Source organism: Mesoplodon mirus (genome assembly GCF_964341445.2).
Source record: "Mesoplodon mirus genome assembly, chromosome: 4".
Taxonomy (NCBI): domain Eukaryota; kingdom Metazoa; phylum Chordata; class Mammalia; order Artiodactyla; family Ziphiidae; genus Mesoplodon; species Mesoplodon mirus.
The window spans coordinates 158,776,755-158,798,745 of NC_138979.1; the positions used below are offsets into that span (position 1 = coordinate 158,776,755).

At 44.1% G+C, this 21,991-nt stretch overlaps 1 protein-coding gene across 1 annotated transcript in view; it reads left to right on the plus strand.

Annotated features, from left to right (window-relative positions):
- RGS6 (regulator of G protein signaling 6) overlaps positions 1–21,991 on the plus strand; it is a 581,826-nt gene that overhangs the window by 476,544 nt on the left and 83,291 nt on the right. Inside the window, exons 4-10 of the mRNA XM_082617819.1 lie at positions 3,128–3,178; positions 6,166–6,272; positions 7,561–7,612; positions 12,865–12,929; positions 16,498–16,574; positions 19,272–19,353; positions 20,794–20,868. Of these exons, the coding sequence (XP_082473945.1) occupies positions 3,128–3,178; positions 6,166–6,272; positions 7,561–7,612; positions 12,865–12,929; positions 16,498–16,574; positions 19,272–19,353; positions 20,794–20,868 (509 nt within the window). The remainder of the gene's footprint in view (positions 1–3,127; positions 3,179–6,165; positions 6,273–7,560; positions 7,613–12,864; positions 12,930–16,497; positions 16,575–19,271; positions 19,354–20,793; positions 20,869–21,991) is intronic.

The window sequence follows — 21,991 nt, forward strand, 5'->3', positions numbered from 1 at the left end:
AAAGAAGGAAGAAAGGAAAGAGAAAAGAGAAGAATAAGAATGTTTTCTCCTGATGGTTATTTGGACTATTCTTGCCTGGTTCTACAGTGTAATAATTGTAGGTCTTATAAAGGACATAACATTATGACAGATTTCCCTTCCTTACTTGTTCCTGAGGCTGAACCTGCAACGGTTTACTGCCTGCTCACAAGGCTGAGGCTGACCCTTCCTGGATTAGTCCAATGAAGCCTAAAATACCCCACGCCCACGAGAATGAGACTGTCCACAGCCCCAGACATCATTGTGTGTGCTCAGGTCCCTCAAGCAGTGCCCATGCGTGTCAGGGATGGCGGTGGCGTGGGTGCTGCTACAGATTGAAGACAGTGGCCTGGACAGCCCAGGACAGCAGCCCAGCCCCACTAGGGCCTGAGGACGGTTCCACGTGTCCCCAGATGAGACAGTGACTGTCATGGTGGCTACACCAGCAACAGGAAACCCAGGTCTGTGGTCCCTGCAGTGCTAGGGGAGGCCAGGGGCTTTTGTGACTTTTGCTTCTTTACCAAAAAAATGCTTACATGTGATCCTTCAGCTCTGTGAATGCAAACCGGAGCCTGGGGGACTGGGCAGGACAATTAGGCCGGACATGAGTGCAGAAAGCCAAAGGGGGTAGAAACCCAGACAATGGTACTGAAGGCTGGGGTGGGGTGGAGGGGGGAGCGGATATGATAGCAAGGAAGGAGTTTCAATGTGAATGAATACTAATTAGTGACATGGATATTAATGATGACAGTAATTAACAGGGGAAAGGAAGGGCTGTCATTGTCCCAGGGTGACTAATCAATCTTGGCAGGTGATAAATAATGGTTCAGCAAGCTCAGCAGAAAGATAATCCTCTTGCCCGGGGGAGAGCTGTTGCTGATGCTGGAAACCTCTCCGTTTCTAGGCAACCCACAAAATAAAGGACTGTTTTTCTTTTGAGGGAAAAACAGGTTAGAGCCTCTCCCCCCAACCCCCAACTTGGGATTACAGTTTGTATTTGATTTCTGCTTTGTTCTTCATTTCCTAGGACAAATGTTGAACTTGTATAATTTGGAGGAAGTGGACACACACACACACACACACACACACACACACACACACAGAAACATACTCTCCCTTTCTCTCTAAGAATGTGAATGAAAAGGAGTGTTTTTGATCCAAAGTTTAGTTCATAGATGCCGTCTGGGAGAAAGAGTGGGGAAATGCTTAGAAGTCTTGCTTTTGAGGTTGAAATGCAGGGAACTTGCAGGGCCATGTCAGTGGAGGCTAGTCCTGGGATGGGGGGACAGCACAGACAGGGCAGGACAGTCTATACTGTGCAGAGTTCATTCACCTTCCAGAGAGCCAGAGAGAAACAAAATGTCTAGGTACTCAGGCCTGTACTGGTCTCACTTCTGAACCCCAGTCAAATTTCTGAGCAATTTTAATTCTGGAAAAAGGGCAATATTCGTTCAACCCCGCTGCTGGGGTTTCCAGTGTTTTAGCTGGGAGTCCATCCCAGGAGATCTTCTGGCAGGCCCTCTCCCTCACGCCATGCCTCAGACCCATGACAAGACTTGGATATCTAGAACTGCCGCCCTTTTCAGGCTGTTTTCCATCAAACATTTCATCCTGAGGTGACAAAGCCACCTTCGAAGATCTGAACTGGTTTAAAGTGAGATTTGGGGGTGACAAAGGTAGCTTGCACAGAAGTTCAGAACCTCCCAGAAAATTGGACTCCTCTACCCACACATGAACTGCACTGGCCTAAGAACACTGGTTCTAGGTGGCACATTTAAAGGGAGGCAAACAAAAGCAAATATATTCTGAGAATTGTGACCAAAATGAGGAGGGACCCCAGATCGTGTCATCAGAAGAAACAGCTGAGGAATCCAGGCGTGTTTCACCTGGAGGGGAGGAAACTCAAGGAGAACATTGATAATACATTGGACGGACTGTCCAAATAGTTGAAGGATTGTCTCACAGAGTGAGAGGTCTGAGTTCGTGTTTCTGTCATCAGAGGGCAAAACTAAGACCAAAGAGAGGAATTCAGAGAAGGGCAAATTGCTGTTGAGAGAAATCTAAGATGATTTAACTGGGACAGGTTGGCCAACAGGAAATTTGTAAGTTTCCAGGCACTAGGGTTTTTCTAAATGGAAATTACAGCACCTCTTGTCCAGGGTGTTGTGGATGGGGCTTGTGTATTGGCTAGGGTTGGAGTAGATAAGCTTTAAAAGTCCCTTCTGATTCTTAAGATTTTATGTTAGTTAAGGCATTACTAGATGCCAAAACAGATAACCCTCAAATATCCGGGGCTCAACAGGACCAAGTTTCTTTTTCAATCAGGTCACCCAAATGGGCCTCAATTTTCATGTCTGTTCAGGATCCCAGGCTCCTTCCACACATGGCTCTGCCCTCCCCTAGGCCCCTGGAGTTCTCTCCATTCAGCCAGCAGATGGGGATGAATGGTGTGGAGTGTGGAGGGTCACACAGGAGTTCTATGGTCTGAGTCTGGAAATCGCTTATGGCATTTCCACCCACATTCCATTGTCAGAACTCAGTGCACACCCAACTGCAGGAGAGTCTAGAAATGTAATCTAGCTGTGGCCCAGGGGATAGAGGAGAGAGGTTTTGGTGAACACATAGAAGTTTCTCCCACAGACACAGGGGCTTATTCATTCCGGATGAGCCCAGGCCAGAAGTAGAGATTTTTTTCAGGAACCTGTGAGGTCATCTGTGTTGGGCAGGCCTTGTCAGTTGAGGCTAGTGAGCTAAAAGGAGTCTCCTCCCTCAGGAAATGGTCTGGGGCCAGGCATGATAAGACTTCCTCTAGCCTGTCGTCAAAATATGTATTCTCAGGAAGGCCCCTCCAGAAGCGCCCTAGAGAAATGTGGATACAAGACCATCCTGAGTCATCAGAAGTGGATTTTGGGGGGGAAAGAATGGGACTGTGACTACAGAAGCATACTAATGGATGGAAAGGGTTGGTTAGGATGGAAAAGTGTCAGTATTACCTAGCTCTCCAGGTGTGTGCTAATTAGAATTAGGAGTCTCTTGGGTAACCATGTTTCTTCTGGCACAGAGTTAAACATCCACGAGGCCTTCCGTTGACATTGCTTTATCCTTGCAGGTACTGACATTGTGCAGTGGCTTATGAAGAACCTCTCCATTGAGGACCCAGGTACCTGACCCTTGACCCTGACTTTACCCCCATGATATTAGTGAACAACCCATAACCAAATTCCAAACCAGATTCTCCTATCCTCCTGAGAACTGGGCCTATACACGTGAATTCCAAGATGTAGAATCACTCTATTTACAAATAGAATTAATTTATTTTCTCCACTGAATTCCTATCTTTAAATTTAAATCACCCTTGAAGGAAATGAGCAACTCTTTAGAATGCCAAAGAGCCCAATACAATAACATGGAAAATGAGATGAACTCTGGTTAGCCACAGCAATTAAAGATAAGTTGTAGCACTGTCACGGAACAGCCTTCTAGAGCCAGGTCTTAAAATTAGATTGCCTGATCCACAATTAAGAGGTTTAATTATTTGCTAAGACTGCTTCTGTTCTCTGCTTCTGCAAGAAGTGAAGGAATGATTTTTTTTTCAACTTTAATTGTGCAATGCAATTACCTCACCAGGAAAACAACAGCAAACCCTGGCCAGTAAAACAGTTTCCATATCTGTCCTCCCACCAGCAAATAAGCAGTAAAATTTACTTTCATAGCAAAATTAGAAAATGCAGGGTTCCAGAATAAAATGAAAATTCTAGATAAGAAAACTTTTCTGAATTTATTATATACTCCCCATCTTAACTAAGTATTCTTGCTGCCTGAAGGTCATATTTACAAACATCCACTAATGTATTCTGATGTTCTTGGGGATTAGACCTATTTACCTCAATTTGAATGCCCTTCAATTGCTCTGCTTTTTAAAGATTTTTTTCAAGTGCCCATTCTAGGTGTCTGACCTTCAGCTGTGATTCCTTGCCGGGGTCAGTATGTCAGCTCGGGCATTCCTATATTTTAATCTGATGCTCCTAATAGACTATTGACTATGAAACAATACAACTTACATAGAGTTCAATTAAACATAGGCGCCAGAAATCTGAGTGCCAGAAAAGCAGGTCATGAACAGAACACTAGCCTTTTTCCCCATCATGATTAATGGCCACTCTCATGATTAGTGAAAATTCTTAACTCTAGTCAAGTTCTTAATCCTCAGGGGGAAACTATGAATGCTAATCCTTTTAAGGAAAAAAACCAAATCAACTACCCTACGTGTTTGCCTTACACAGCCTGGACTTCTGATTGTTCACTTGTGAAAACTGGAGTGAATAAGTCTTTACCAGTTCATTTACATGTATGTAGAGTCACCCTTCTTCGTGGTGGTCTCTTCTCTTCCAAGAGCACTGTTTCCTTTGCCCTTCTAGAACAGTCATCCTATTTCTGACAAGTATTTTATCGTTATCATCAGTGGTGGTAGTAGCAGCAGTAATGGTATATTCAGAGAACCCTGAACCCCCTAGTGGTAGAACAGGCTTCAGGAATCCACTGGTGCCGGTACGAGAAGCTTCTGTGAAAGGTCCCGAATGATAAGAGTCTTATCTATGACGGTCTATTATACTTTGATGCCCTTGGGAGGACATGAAGGTGTTGGGATCTGTCTGGGCTTCTGAGATGTAGATGAGCAGGAGAAGTTAAGCACAATTCACCAGCAGAAATGAGGCAAACAAAAGCCCTGGGAAGGTGGGTATCCAACATCTGCCCTCCCTCTCTTCTTCCTTCCCATCTGCCACATCTCCAAGCGAAAGCCTTTTGAAGAATGACGTGAGACTTCTAGCTCCTAGATTGGTGACATGAAAGTCCCCTTCTTACTGGATTTTACTCTTCCTTCCCTGGAGAAGGAGCAGTTGCAGGTGATGAAACTTCCCTTTTCTGCTGGACCCATGGTTCTTGAAGCATATAGACTTCAAAAGCCAACTGGTCACCACTAAGCAAGTAAAATACAACTCCATTCATTCTGATTCTCCCGGTTACAAGTGTACGCTCCTTCCAAAGGAGAAGAGCAGGTTCTCAATATGCAAAACGGCTGGATTATATACGACCTCTTGAAAGTTGTAACACTGTCACGGAACAGCCTTCTAGAGCCAGCTCTTAAAATTACATTACCTGATCCACAACTGAGGTTTAATTATTTGCTAAGACTCTTCAAGAGTTTGCAAATAAAACCAGAACAAGTCACTTTAAAAAATTCAGAGCTTATGAAATTAATAATTCCTAGAGACTCCCTGAGTGTGTCAAATAATTTCTACAGCCCAAAATTAGTTTTTATCAGTTAGAGTACTTTTATATTTGTGAAAGATTATCATGTATGATAGGACCATTTAGATTTCTTTTTTCTTAGCTCTGCTCAGAGTAAATATAAATTTGTAACCACGTATGTGAATCTATTTATGGCTGGTGCTAAAGTAACAAAACAGCAGGTTGATTGTGGCAAAAATATAAGTATTTCTATTAGGTTGGCCTCCCTAGGCTACTGCCCACTGCACTGCCTGCCCATCCTCCAATTCTCTAAGATACTGAGCTTTCCCTCTATGTCCATAAAAGAAGGGTAACACCCTCCTCATCGCTGGTGGGACTGTCATGTCTGGAAATGCAATGTGAGTCAGAAGGCTCTATGGGCTGCATGCTCATTGCTGGCAGTGACTTAAAAAAAAAATGGATGAAACTAAAAATATGAATCGGGGCTGACAGCACTTACCCTGCACCAGACACTGCTAAGCACTTTATGTGAAGCGTCTCACTTAATTAAATACAGGCTTATCCTCACCAAAGCCCAGGGTCTTAACTGGGAAGGTGGACTTTCTTCTGGAAGCTTTAGGGGCATTAACAATGTCAGATTCTCAGAGCTAGGATCCAGGGAATCCAGACACATGTGGCCCTCCCCAACCATTGACATCTCCCCCCCGCCCAGTGCAGCCCTATCGGAAGGTATCAACCAATCAATCAGCCAATCATGCAGTGACCTGGGGGTGATGATAGTTGACTTCCGGTTGCCTTTCTGCTCCCCCCACCCCGCCCCACTTACATTTCAGCTAAGTAGCCCTGCATTCTGACGGCTTCCTAATTACTTCTCTCTCTTCTGCCCTGTCCCTGAAGTTGAAGCAATACACTTGGGAAGCCTCGTAGCCGCCCAGGGCTACATCTTTCCAATCTCGGACCATGTTCTCACCATGAAGGATGACGGCACCTTTTATCGCTTCCAGGTAGGGATGCAGCTTGTCCTCCTGAAGAACCTTTTCTTCTCATCATCATCTGATCTCAGATTAGAACTACCTAAAAAACTGACAGTATTTAAGGGAGCAACCCTTACCTCCCACCAGCACTGGGACAACCAAGCGAACTTTTGTCTGGGCCATTTGTTGCCCTACCCGCATAGTAGTAAAAATCCCTCACGGAGAACCTACTGTTCACTGTGTGCTTTACACATTATCTCCTCATTTATTCTGAAGAACAAACTTTGGGGGGATTAATGTCTCCCATTTTACAGTTGGTAAAACTGAGGTACTTGGAGAATTAACAGGGCATTGAGTAAATCCAGGGGACAGCCTTGATTGGAACCTAGGTCAGCCTGATAGCAGGGTCCTTGATGTTTCTACTATATCATGCTGCCTTCCTGGTGTGCAGTTTCTGTTCACTACCTATTAACACTTCCCAACCATTCCCACTCCTCAGATCTTGTCCCGCAGTGAATTGGAGCAGAGGATAGGGGGTTGTGTCAAGATCTAACCAAAGGGTTTAGGAGTGGAGTTCTTCAGACAGGGTCGAAGGATGTCTAAGTCTGCTCAGCTGCCATAACAAAATACCACAGACTGGGTGGCTTAAACAGCAGAAATGCATTTCTCATGGTTCTGGTGGCTGGAAGTCTAAGATTTTCAAGTAGGGTTCAGTTTGTGAGGAGAGCTTTCATCCTGGCTTTCAGATGGTTGATTCTCACTGTGTCCTCACAGGGTGGAGAGAGAGAGAGAAAGAGAGAGGTTGTTAGCTCTCTGGTGTTTCCTCTTATAGGGACACTAATCCTATCTGATCAGGGCCCCCCCCTTATGATTTCATTTAACCTTAATTACTTCCTTACTTCACATACAGTCATACTGGGGGATAAGGCTTCATCATAGAAATTTAGGAGGACACCATTCAGTCCTTAGCAAAGGGCAAAGGAACTTGGGGCTTGTGCCCCAGCAAACAGTGCTAGTCTGACTTCTGTATTAGACTTCTATTACCTCGGGATAAGAAGTTTTTGCCCTGTAAACTGTTTCTCGTTTTTGCATTTATTTGGCTTACCTCAGGTTTCATTTCTCAACACATAGATTAAAATGTTGACTGGCCTCTGCTGCATTAAGAACAGGAGAGAGTTAGCGTGTGGTGTCAGCATGTGGACAGAGCCTGTCATAGGGAGGGGTCCTCAGTGGGTGCAGGGGAGGGCTGCCCCTGGGCCCCAGGCAGGGGAGGGCAAGTGCTAGCGTTCTGAGTCCTGACACCTGTGCTCTTTTGCAGGCCCCATACTTCTGGCCTTCGAACTGCTGGGAACCTGAAAACACTGACTACGGTAAGCACTGAATCTGCGGCCCACACTTAGTGTTACTCCTGGGAATGCAGAAGGCAAATCCTTGCTGTCTGGGCAACCATGGTGCATGAGGAGGAGGGAGGGTCTTTGCCCTGCTTAACCCTTTCTCATATTGTTGACATGTACTAAGGTTCCTGTTCCACATAATGATGAAAGACAGTGCACGCTGAAAGGTGCAGCCATTGGAAGGGAATAGGGGAAGGGAAGAAAAGTTCTATCAAGTGTGGCTAATGCTCATTCTGTGGGGCCATGGAGAACTGGGCTGGTGGCTATTGACCACTTCTTCCTGGGACAGGGTTTCAAGGAGGGCTGGATCAAGGTGCCACCTCCCCCTGTCCATTTCCTTTCTCACAGACTTGTTAAGACTTTTTAATAATTCATTGGTGTTTTTGATAGTCGGTCATTAGAGGGAAAGTGTAACAGACTGTGGAAGGGGTATACAAAAGTTACCCTACCTAAGAAAACAAAGAGTGGGTGAAGCTGGGAGCTGGGTAAGCAGGGAATTACCTCTGTCCAGGCAGGGATCTATTAGTCTCTTGCCATATTCTCTCCGTGAAGGCTGTTTAACACTTCTACATGTCAGTCTTCTAAAGTTACATTATCTCGATACTTCAGATAAAGTTTAGGTCCAGAGAGGCCCCATCCTCATACCTCTCACACTGTGTGCTACTTGTCTGGATGCCTGGTCAATTGTAAGCTCCATGAGGGCAGGCTGGTCCACCTCATTCATTCTCTTATCCAGTGCACAGTGCATGCCTGAGGCATGGTTGGCACTCAGTAAATATTTGCTGAGGGTTCTGGTTCTTTATTAAAGGTGATTAACAGACACTCGGTAGACACAGCAGAATTTGAACTCAGATGCTCGTTTCATTCTGTCCCTCTGCACAGTGCCCTTATCACCAACTCAGCTGCTGGGGCAGCCCACAGCAGCTCTCCTTGGGACTGGTGCACGTGATGAGACCTGCACCTTCTCCGTGGGTTCTTTGAAGGATGCTTTTCACAGGAAGGCAGAGCCAGCTGCAGCTGGGTGGTATTCTGGGGAGCCTGTCCCTGAGACCTTGTGATAAGCTATACCCTCTGGATTATACTTCTGAGGGATGGGGAACCAGCAATTGGGAACAGTCCTGAGGATAGAATTCTGGCAAGTCATTGCCCTACCAGGCTACAGTTGTTCTGTTTTCAAGTCTGGAGCACAGCCCTGATGTAGAGGACAGGTCCCTGTGACTGTCTCATCAGCTGTGTGCAGGCACCACTGCGGGTCCCTCTGGAACTGTGCTGAGCCCTAAATGATGTGATAAGTGGGTCCAGCCAGGTTTCTGGCTCAGAACGGAAGCAGCACTTGGCTGCTCATAAAATAAGTGCTTCTGGGGCTGAAATACTGCTCACAAAAGCCCAACTTGGAATTTGAATAATTGTAGCTCAGTTCCATACAGCAGCCATGTGCCCTTGTGAATATGAAAACCAGTATTTTTCCAGGCAATGGAGAGCGTGGGAGGATAGTGGGACCAGAAAACTGAGGCCAAGTAAGATTCAAATATTTACTTGAATATAAACCCACAACCATCAGCCGTCTTACCCTGCATACAGCAGGGCACAATTTCCCTTTCTCTACAGATTTTTGTAATTTTAGTTGTGCAGTAGGAACAGGGATGAAAATAACAATTAATGTCAGGCTCTCCCTGAAGCAAAATTATTTTGAATTCCTGTACCTCCATTTTGGCAAGTCAGATGGAGAACTTAGAGTGCAGGATGCAAATTACTCATCGCCATTTCCAGTTTAGCCAGAAAATCAGTATTTACCAAGAGAGATGTCAGCACAATGGGCCCACTGTTGACTGGCTCCACTAGCTGTGTGATCTTGGCAAGTTACTTAACCTCTCTGTGCCTTAGAAATCTCATATTAAAACCAGAATAATAATGGTACTTGCCTCTCAGTGTTGTTTTGTTCATTAGAAATGGGTATAAGTTTAGGTGTATGGCATGTAGTAAGGAGTCAATAAAAACCATGGTGGTGGTTGGTATTATTACCTCCAGGGTGATGTTCGATCTTACTTTTTCTGTGGTAGCCCTCTTGCCAGAAAGGATGTGACACCAAAGCTAAGAATTCAGAATAGATATGGCTTGGATTGATGAAGAACCAGGAAACTTTCATTCATTCAGCAAACGTGTACTGGTCACCCACTCTGTGTCAATTGCTCTGTCACAGATTTGAGTGAGTTATAGGCTTACCCTCCAAGCATCCCGGGCTGGGAGAGGCAGCATGATGGGGGCAAGAAGAGGATGGTGAGGAGTCTGATCTGAGTACTCAAAGATTTTATGTTGATGAAGAATGATTACGAAGGTTGAATAATTTGGAATGGGCAAGTTTATAAAAAGGCCTTCGTAGTCAAGGAGAGACGTTTACAATAGATTCAGCAGCTTTAGAGGGCCATTGTGGGTCCCCAACAATGGGGAATAACCTGCAAAATTCCCTCATCTATGAAATGAGGCTAATAACAGAACTCACCTCATAGGTTATTATGAGGATAAATAAGTGGACATTTGGAAAGTCCCTAGAACACTGCCTGATGTTCAGTAAGCTCCATACATGTGGTAGCTGCTCTGCTATTGTGGTGATTTCCCCAGACCTAAAATACCGCTTGGCACATAAGAGGCACTCAGATTTTTAAATGGGTGAATGAATGAATCAATGAATGAGTAAATGGGGCAGTGAATGTCATAGTGGAGACATCCCTCTGAACTAGACCTCAATTCTAGTTCCACCTCTACCACCAGCTAGTCCATGGGTAAATCACTTCACTTCTCTGAGCCTTTAATTTTTCCATCTGTGAATGAGGTGTCTGTACTTGATGGTCCCCAAGGTTACTTCCAATGCTAAAATTCCATTGTTCTAAGAAGTAGTTAGAGGGTACGAGGACAACAGAGAAATAAGTGATTTATATGTTCCCTAGTTTAGGAGATTGAGGTTAATTATGATGGCACTAGTAAAGACAGAAAGCTTGGAAAGGGAGTGAGTTTTTTAAGGACGTTGAAATAGGATAGGTTCGATACTTTTTAAATGTTTAATTGCACATGTAACACGTGAATCTATTGACTTTATAGAGTTTTTAATTGTGTTCCATTTTTGTCGTGGTAGGATGCCACGACATTGAGATGCCACGAGATTGAGATGGCAATGAGATGCCAGCATGAGGGCAAGAAGACAAAGATTTTTCAATGAGAAATTACACATCCAAGAAAAACCAACATCTGAGCTTAAAGCAAGTCCCCTGGATGCCCTGTTTGAGGACTTGGCTTTGTTGCCAGTGGTCACTTGATTAGTTAGGTGTCAGAGGGAGCACTGTTGAGGCACCAAGGAAGTGCAGACAGACAAGCCCCAGGGAAGGTCTGTGCCAAGAGGAAGGTCCCCTCAATAGCTACGTGCTGCCTTCCCAGTTATGGTGAACCAACTGCCCAACCTGTGATATTAGCTGTACGGGAAGGGGGCCGCCAGCATTTGATCGTGTAGCTCGTGGTCATCAGTAGAGGTACTGGCTTTGCCTTCCGCTCATGGTACTTTACTTCTCAACTTAGCTGGCCCATTTTGAGCCAGATGGGTTGGAAATTTCTTGGGATGATTCTGCTTAAATAAAAACCAAATCTGGGTTACACTTTCCTGAGTTTCACATTTGGCCAATACAAAATACTGTCTGAGGCAACATCGTCAAAGCAGCCGCCACCCGCGCTGACCTACACCTCTCCTGGGTCATTGAGACCAGGTCTGCTGGGGCTGGTGACATGCCAGGCTTCCTGCAGCAGGTTGCCCCAATTCCACAGGCTGCCTAGTTGGTGACAAAGGAGGTACCTTGTAATAGAGGAGATACCCCCTTATCTGACACAGTGCAGAGCTGTAGCTGTTTGGTTCATTGGAAAAGTTGGTGAGTTGGTATGAAAAAGTGATACATACATACCTTAATGACCTCAAATTAATGTAAAATATACAAAGAAACATTCATTCAACAGCCTTTTGAGGTAGAGTGAAAGATTCTCTTTGATTATCGTTCCCCATAATTTGAGTTTCTTTCTTAAATAAACCACACTTAAACCATCCAGATTTGACATCTTTAAAGTGCATCAAGAATTTCGAAAATACTTTTAAAGCAACTGTATGTTGGCCCCGCTCAGATTTCTACTATTTTTTCACGTTTTTTTCAGTTCTCTCACCTATACCAAATTCATCAGCAATTGTCTTAGCTGACTCTCCTTTATCAGGTTATTCAAAAAACATTCAACTGGATCATCATTGAAACAAAAATGCTCTCTCTTTTCACGTTCATTTCACCAGTGCATGTAATACTAAGTGAATGTACATTATTAAAATAACAAGTATGCCTAACATAAGCAGGTTTGAGAACAAACACAATTGACTCTCACCCACAGACTCGACTGTGTGAGCAGAGGTGTGGGCATACAGAGTAGGCCGCTACCAGAAGGCTCCAGCATATCGTAGGCTGCATCAGGAAATTTTTCAGACCACATGGAGGAGGTCGGTTAACCCAGCAAGGAGTTGACTAGAGTTCCTGGTATAATTAAGTTGTCAAACAGTAGGTCAGCCCTGGTCTTCTCCGACCTTCCCTCCTGGTCATTCTATTGTTCATTCATACCATTCATCTGTTATCTCCCCTGGGTCGTTCTACTTGGCGCTAGAGAAAGAAGGAGATACCGAAGAAGCAGAGGTAGGAGAGGAAGTGATGAAGGCCATGTTTGAGAAAGAATATCCTGGCAACTGAGGGCTAAGAGCCCTTCCTGAGCCCTTCCTGACACCTGAATTGTCCTCCCTTTCCACTGTCCACTCATTCCACCTGGCAGGCCAGGCCCTGGTGCTAGGTGCAGGGGTTCGTGCTGAGCAGGACACAGCCTCTGCCCTGTTTGGGGAGAAACAGAGTGAGGAGGATGAAGGGGGTTGTCAGGATTGGAAGATGGTGGCCCTCATCTGATCCTGACCTGCAGACAGATTCCCAGAGGTCAGGTGTCATGGCTTCCACGTAGAAACGTATTCTTGACTGCACAGGGCTGGGCACATAGAGGGGAATGGCTGGCTGGATGGATGGTTGGCTGGATGGATGGTTGGCTGGCTGGATGGATGGATGAGTGGATGGATGGATGGATGAGTGGATGAACAACTGGGTGGATGAATTTACGATTCCACCACCCTGCTGGTTTTGTATATGTTGTAATTTCTCTTCTTCCTTCAGCCATCTACCTCTGTAAGAGGACAATGCAGAATAAAGCAAGGCTGGAACTGGCAGATTATGAAGCAGTAAGTATGATTATTTTCCAGGAAAGGTATGGGAGGAGAGTGTAGAATACCTGCAGTTCTTTCTCAGCTTGTATTTTTCCCTTTTTCCCTCCCCAACCCCTTCAGACAGTGGAAAGACAGTCTCTTCTATTTTCCCTCTTTTATTCTCAGCTCCTCTTACCATCATGATAAATTGCTTCTTTAAATAAAGGAATCTCAAAACTCAGCAATAAAAAACTCAATTAAAAGTTGGCAAAGGACTAGAACAGGCACTTCACCAAAGAGGACACAAAGATGACAAAGGTGTTCACCATCATTAGCCATTAGAGCAATGCAGATTAAATCCATGGTGAGATACTGTTACACACCTATTAAAATGGCTAAAATTAAAAGGACTGATAATGCCAAGTGCTGGTGAGGATGTGGTGAACAACTGGAGCTCTCCTGTATTGCTGGTGGGAGTGCAAAATGGTGCAGCCACTTGGGAAAATGGTTCAGCAGTTTCTCATAAAGTTCAACACACACATACTCTACAACCAAGTAATCCCACTTTTACATACCTACATACATACCCTAGAGAAATCAGAACTTACGTTCACACAAAAACCTGTACACTAATGTCCATAGCAGCTTTATGTGTGATAACTCAAAGCTGAAAACAACTCAAATGCACTTTAACAGGTGAATGATTAAATGAACTATGCTACAGCCATGTAATGGAATACTGCTCTTCAGGGAAAAGGAATAAACTATTCATCTAACCACTTGGATGAATATCAGAGACATTATGTTGAGTGAAAGAAGCCAATCTCAAAAGATTTCAAACTGTGTGATTCCATTTATGTGACACTTTTGTAAATACACAACTATCATGAGGGAAAACAGATCAGTGGCTTCCAGGATGCATCTATAAAGAGATACCAGAAGGGAGTTTTGGAGGGTGATGGAACCATTCTGTATTCCGATTGTGGTGGTGGTTACATGAATATATATACATGTGTTAAAATTTATAGTACTATACACGAAAAGAAAAAAAACACATTTATTGTATGATAATTTTTTAGTTTAATATATGATAGTTTTTTTAATTGCATCTTCATACCTGATTCACCTGTGCTTGGCAGTAAATGCAAAATCTAAGGACCAAATCCAATCCAGAAGATAAGATGTATGTCAGATGGCAATATACTCTCCCAGCTTTCCTCCACCTCCACCTTCTTTACAAGGTGTGATTTCTTACAGAAATTGGAGCCCCAGCCACACTCATATCCATTCCCATTTAACAGAGCCAAGGCACAGAGAACTTGAAGATTCACAGATAATGTTTTAAATGTTTAAAATTTGGGGTTGCAAACTCTTTCCCCGAAACCACACTTTGTATGGGTCACAGAAAACCTAGGATACTGGCCAGCTTTTCTTATACCCTCCAGAGGAGGTGTTGCTGAGCCATGGAATGACTGAAGAGCTGGCAGCTAGGCGGAGGGGCAACGTCAGGGGCAGTGAAGAATCCTCCCCTGGATAATCCAGCACGAATCGCACCTCAGATCCACCCACCTCCCCAGTGTCCCTCCCACTTTTGCTGTCTCAGTCTTCCAAACCAAGCGTGAGGCCCCACTCTACCAAACTTTGTCACCCTTGGTTACCTACACCCAAGCCCACCAACGCACTGAGCCACCATTCCCCTCTCTGCAGCCCAAGGGGAATGTGCATGCCGTCAGAGAGCAGGACTGGTGCGTGGCCCTCCACCCTGTTTGATCCCACTGGCATCACAGGACCTGTGAATGGGGGGAGAGAGCAGTGCAGGTTGCAGTGCATGAGTTTACTGGGCGTGTTAGGACCTGGCTAAAGTTTACTTATCCAAGGGAGCCGTGAAACATAAATCTGTTGGAACGTTATAATTTTCCCCAGCATCCCTAGCATGGTGGTTCTGTGGCTCTGAGCATCTTAGGCACCCAGTCCCTGCCCTATCTGCCCTTGCGCACCAGCAGTCACCCCTCTTCTAGAAGACTGCTGTCTGACTCTTTGTGCGCCCAGTGCAAAGTGCTTTAACTTTGGCATGACTACATCACTTCCTGAATATGACCTACAGAAACAACCCAGATGGCAGAAGCATGTGGCCCCTCCATCCCATGTCTCCCTTCCCTGTAGTTCCCTTGTTTAAAAAAGCTCCTAAACGGAAACAAGACAGCACCAACTCCTGACATATTTTATTCTGTTTTCTTTTCTCTTATCCTACAATATTCTGCTTTGGTATTTGCAAAGAATATGGTGTTAAGATGTTCTTTCAGGTTGAAATTCTGTCTAAAAGTGGTTAGAAACTAAAAAGACATTTTGTTTTCAAAATTCAGTAATTTTATTAACTTTTTCTGATTACATCATCCCTTTGTAAAAACAACAATTCAAACAGCAAAGAAAGGAGAGAAAATAGCCTGCAATCCTTCTCTCCTAAGCTTTTTTCTGTACATACCTTTTTTTTCTAACAAGAAAACTTGAATCACACCACAAACATTATAGTGTAAGCTGCTTTGTCCAGTCATATACTGTAAGGATGTTGAGAATCTTTCCATATCAGTAATAATCATCTACATTCTCATTTTTAATGGCTGCCTAGTATTCCATGGTATGACTGTGTCATTATTTATGTAACTGCTCCCCAGTTGACTGACATTCAGGCTTTACCAGCTTTGCTTCCTGTGAACAGTGGGAAAATCTAAGGGACAGTTTTTTTGAGGTACTCGTACAGCAAGCCTTGGTAATAACTGAGTTCACGTGTGTTGGTCTTCAACCAAAGCTCCTTTTATGTTAATAATCCACTAATGAAGGTAATCAGTTAGTGTTGGCATAAGCTCTATGAAAATACACAGCATAATGTGGGCTCTCGCCCTGCATTCCATCAGGATTAGGCGGGTCATTAGGGGACCTGTCAAACGCCCCTCCCCACCATCCTGTTGTGCTGCTAGGCTACTCTACAGGCTTCGAGAAAAGACTTCTTCCCTCTTCCTCTAAAGATGACCCTGGATGCCTTTTCTTTCTTTTTGTTTTGGGGTTTTCCTTTCATGACCATCACAAACCTAGGCACTCCCTTCTTTCCCACTTTTGAGTCTGGACTTTCAAAGTTGTTAATGCCAGGTCCTCTGGGTTCTCCTTCCCTGCCACCTTCCTAGCCCTCTGCTTGCTGGAGGACAAGTCTTGAGACATCCATTCTTGGTTTTGCAATCAGTTGCAAACACACCCCTCATCCCTTCCCTAAATCCTGCATGAACAACCACTACCAATTCTCCCTATCTTCAGTGGCCTTTATAAGTGCTGTGTGAGTCGTGTTCTTGTAAAACACACAAGAAAAGAGGAATCAGGGGAACCACAGAGGCATCAGACTTAATGGGTGTGTAAATGAATATTAATAGTTCTGCTCTGTACAGCAGGGTCTGGTGCAAAGTCAGATTGGGTTCACATCCAGTGGATTTAAAGTGGGGCCCTACTGTATTGTTGGGAGTAACCAAAATAGATGGCTGCCTTGTAATAAGTAAAGCTGTCGATGTGCAAACTTACGATGATTAATGCCTTCTTGTTGATTTTCATTTCTCATTAGGAAAACTTAGCAAGACTCCAGAGGGCCTTTGCAAGGAAGTGGGAATTCATCTTTATGCAAGCAGAAGCACAAGTAAAGTAGGTGAACTTAATAGAGACCCTTGCAAAGAGAAAAACACTCTCTGGAATTCAGAGGTGGTGTGAGAGTGGGGGTTCCTTCCATGGCCAGCCAGCTATGGTTAGTCACTGTCTCTCTCATGACAGCAACTGAGTAGAAATCAAGTTCAGGATGGATAAGTTGCATCTCTGTCACCCATGGCACTCTAAAACAATTTCCAAAGCATGTGTTTCAGCAGGCAATGGGATTCCTCCCAAATGTAGAACTCTGGTCCTAAGAAGATGTACCTTATTCCCAAGGAGATTTCCAAATCTTCTTCTGTGCTCAGAGGCTAAAAACCATCAGACCCACTTTACTTGTTGGACTGGAAACTTCGTCTTCATAGGAAAACATACTGGAGTTTTAGGCAGGCCAACAAGTGGCCCCTCCACCGTATCTCCCGAGGGGAGGGGTTCAGAACTAATCAGAAATAAGGCATAGAAGTCAGACATTTGGAGTCTGAAATGTCAGATTGTTACTGATAAACTAGTTATAGGACATGATTTTGGATCTGTGACCACAGATCTTTACCCTGGAATTAAACATCCTGGGCAGAGCTGGGTATCTACAGGGCTGTCCCCACCTCCCTGTAAGTTTACTGCACGCAGAGAACAGGTGTCCTGAGAATAGGCTGACCCAGACAGGGCCCAGAAGGACCGACCTCAGCTTTCTAAATTTCTTTTATTTTTTAATTAATTTAATTTATTTATTTAATTTTGGCTGCGTCGGGTCTTCGCTGCTGCACGCAAGCTTTCTCTAGTTGCGGCGAGCGGGGGCTACTCTTCATTGCGATGTGCGGGCTTCTCATTGTGGTGGCTTCTCTTGTTGCGGAGCACCGGCTGTAGAGCGCAGGCTCAGTAGTTGTGGCGCGTGGGCTTCCTTGCTTCGCGGCATGTGGGATCTTCCTGGTCCAGGGCTCAAACCCTTGTCCCCTGCATTGGCAGGTGGATTCTTAACCACTGCGCTACCAGGGAAGCCCCAGCTTTCTAAATTTCTTCTTTCAAGTCTGCCAGTAAGTTAAGTCTACAAGAGATGAAAGGAGGAGAAAGTTGGAGTGTTTTTCCCATATTCTTCCTTCCCAGCGAGTGTAGTGGAAATTCCTTCCTCTCTAAGGAAACAGGAGAAGTGGGTAGTAAATGTCCCCCACCCCACAAACATGGTCATCAACCAGATCCTTTTGATTCTGGGAAATGGACTTGCTCAGGTGCAGTTCTCTCTTGTCCTTTCTAGCAATGGGCTCTGATTTAGCTTCAAGTGATAATGGAAGAAATGGGACAGAGGAGGGGGTGGGAAAGGGATGCTGAGCTGGGAGGAGCTGAGTACCTTTTCTCTGGGCACCACTTGCACCTGAGCAGCCCCCGTGGGTCTTCAGAGGACCCCCTGTGCACTCTCTGGGCAGCGTGGGTGACATTGATCACAGGTACGGTCACAGATGACAATGACTTAAGGTCACTGGGTCCAGTGGGCCTCATGGTGTCATTGCTCTCCTCCTCCCTCTGCAGTCTCTACCTCCAACCCATGAATCCACAGGCCTGCCCACCACCCCGGTTCTCCCAGAAACCCCCGAGGGAGGTGGACACCAGACACTGGGTGCTGAGCTGCATCAGGAAGAGCCTTGGCCCCTGAGGAAGGAGAAAGCGGGAGGGTGGGTGAATAGGTGAGGAGGAGGCAGGATTGAGCCAGTGCACTCAGAAGCCTCTGGGAAGTGAAGAGGAGGGCTGATTTACACTTTCGGGATCACACAGCATCGAATGTTATAAAAGGAGGGAAAAGTGCCACTTTGTACATATACGGTATTTCTCGATTCTCTTTTTTGATGAACTCTGTGATTACATTATAATTGTGGGCCATTTAAGTACACAGTAACTATCACAAAAATCACAGGGTTATTATGACTTTATTTCAGTCAGTCCAATAAACTAAAGTACTCCCAAGAGAGCCAAGAACCAGCACTTACAAAGCAATTAATCCGAGTTACTTTTTACTTAGAGAGATAATATGAAGTAATACAGGCTTTTTTTTTAAACACTCGTATCTATGCGATCACAACATAAAGAATCTGTCTGTCTGTCTGTCTTGCAATTTGTACCTCTCCCAGCTGAGGCCAGAGATATTTGCCTTCTGGATGTTGTCACACACTAGTGTTATTACTTTGCTTTTAGGAAGCCAGATGGTTTAAGTGACTTTTAAAACACATAATTGCGGCATTTTGAAGACATTTCTACTGATTCTGAATCTAAAGCAAACTTTCAAATTTGAGGATGAAACACTACAAGCCTATGGTTATATTCCTTCCCATAATTTGAATATGCAATAGTAGCCACTTTGATGTGGGGCATGTCAACAACTTATGTAGCTCTTAATAATCCAAATCTTAATAATTCAAATGGACAGCTGCATTCCTGAACCCTCATTAGGTTCACCCTGTTCATTACACATAATTGGTCATTTGCAACCTAGCTGAAAACAAGCTCTCTTACCATGTGTGGGCTTCTTGAGGTTACCTTGAGGGAACCATACACCCATATTGTACAGCTCTGCAGAAAGCAGGGACCACACAGGTGCCAAGAGCCCTGTGCACACTAAGCTCCTAAAAAAGGGAGAACAGAGCTGACACATGGATCATGGAGGAAAAACAGAATTAAAGGCCTCTGATTTCCCCTTTTTCACTCTTTCAGGATTGATCGGAAAAAGGACAAGACAGAGAGGAAAATTTTGGATAGTCAAGAACGAGCCTTTTGGGACGTCCACAGGCCAGTGGTGAGAAAGCTCTGCTTAGTTCTCTAAGTTTTACACTTTCTCTCTCCCTTCACTTAAAAGAAAAGACTGTCTTTAGCCACCAGGCATCTCACTTTTAAGAAAATTGCTAAGCTTTGTGAAATTGGTTTTGCCATTAATTCATATCATCTCAGTAGATTTTCTGGAATATAGGTCAGTTCCACCTTTTAAAAATTATACATCCATGCAAATATGGAATTGGAGATGGGGAGCTGTGGGAATTCCACCTGGGGACCTTTGGGCCCTGAAGTTTCCAGTCCTAAGTTAAGCAATTTCCATTTCTACTGTCATTCAATTCCAACTTCTAGAATATTCTCTTTCAAATGCAACCATTGTTGTTACTGTGGTTATGTTCTATGAAGTCGCCGAGAACACTGAATTAGCGGATGCTGAACCATTATCCTGAGAGAGATACAGGGTTAGGTTCTTGCAAGCCTCCAGTCACATTTTCATCAACCGATCAATACATAACCTTGTTTAAAGTGTGTTTCGGTTTACAGACACCTTATTTAATGTATATTGTTGATCACTGGCATTGAACTCGCAGCCAAGAGCACTATAGCTCACGCCTAGATGGAGCTTATCTAACATACCTATTTTCTCCATAAAGCACATCCCAGCCTTCCTGCACTTAGGAATGCTTGACAGCACATCAGCACTGGGCTTGGGCAAAATCACCAACAAAAACACAAAAATGTGTAAAACTGGTGCTAAATAGACTGTGCAAAGGACACTTGTTTGCAGCATGAGATGAAATAAGAAGGCACCTCACCGGGAACACGCAGGTCTGGCAACTCAACATTTTTCCTGCTCTGCGCACGTCCACAAATGACCATGAAGGCACCACAAGCCCTGACTTGGGGGTTATAAATAAATTTTAGCACGTAGGCAAAATCACAAATACAAAATCCACGAATAATGAGGTTTCATGCATTTCTAATTTCATATTACTAAAATAAATCTTACGTTTTCCTCATGAAATGGAACTAGAACGAATAAACTATGTCAGCCTTCCTCAAGTCTGATTAAAAGCAAAACCAAAAAAAAAAAAAAAAATTCCCTATCCTGATAGTGGAGTGGTTTTAGCTGGTTAGATATATGAAAGAACAAAGACTCTGACTGAAGCCATCCACCAATTGAAATAATAAGTTTACTCTTATAAACTGTACACTGTACTCTCTACTTATCATCCTTAGGTAATATGAGGTAAGCTGTTTTAATTCATATGAGAACTCTGTGGAGGAACACATACTGAAGGTGAAACACCTTTGTAAAAAAAAAAAACTGTAAATGGCAAAATGGGGGTAGTCGTGTATTATCTGTAAAGGAAAAGATAAAGATGGGTTCTGATAGTGTCACTTGAGCCAACTTGGAACATATGATTTTCACTTAGTAATTTATATGATGATTTTTTTCTCTCAGCCAGGCTGTGTGAACACAACAGAAATGGATATCAGAAAATGTCGACGTTTGAAGAACCCGCAAAAGGTTAAAAAGGTTCGCTAGTTTAGCTGCATTAAAAATTCTTGGGATCACCCTTCCATTTCCGTTACTGTTCAAATAATAATTTACTATTTGTAGTTCTTCCCTGTTTCATCCTTTGAAACCATATCATTCATTCTACAAATATTTATGGAGTGGCTGGTGTGTGCTTGGCACCGTTCTGGCTGCAGAAATATAGTGGCAAGTCTTACAAAGCCCACAGCCTGGTAGGCATGAAGCAAGCCAGCAGGCAACAGTGGGAAGTACAGGACGGTTCAGGAAGACCGGGAGGGTGCCCCAGACCGGGGGCTTCCCAAGGGTTTCCATAGCAGGCTCGAGGGTGCAGAGGTCTAAAGGGTAAGTAGCAGTTGGCTCTGGGGAGACAGCAGAGAGGAAGGGAAACATAAGGAACAAAAGTAGGGCAACACCACAGGCGAAGGCCAGCTTGGTACTTTGACACAAATGCAAGTCTTTTAGTATAGCTAGGTCTCCCAAAGTCAAATCACCATCTCACCCGACTGTGAATGATCCAGTGATCCTTTGTGTTTCACTATACTGGAAGGGGCAGTGGCTCTCTCTCCTCTATCAATATATATGTGACATGACATATATATCAACTACTTGAATTTACTTATATATTTTGTTCTTCATTGAGATATTGATGCCCACTGTATTATACTTCAATGTTACTCTTAAAATGTCCCCATTTAGTCTTTAAAGGCCCCCTAATTCTAATATTCCAGAATTTCCTGGAGCCCACATGCACCCTGAGCCTTTCTTGATTTTATAGATTTCAGCTATAAATTGCATACCCTTCAGTGTTTTATTTCTTTCCCAGAACAAAGATTGTCTTTAATCTGTCTCTAACAAAAGGAACAGATTAAAAAGTAGCTATAGCTGTGGGCAAGTGGAAAATCTGTGTCCAGAAAACTGGTCAGCTTAAAAGGAAAAAATCGGAAACCCTGCCATCTCAAGTTTGTACCAGACAGGCATGTCATCTGTTGACAAACAGAAAATCTAGAGGGGATCTTTATCTTCCTGCATAATCTTCAGGAATTGTTCCTGAACTTTCCTGTGTCTCAGAATCACCTGGGGCATTTGATAAAAGTGCAGGTTCCCGAACCCCATCCATGAAGAT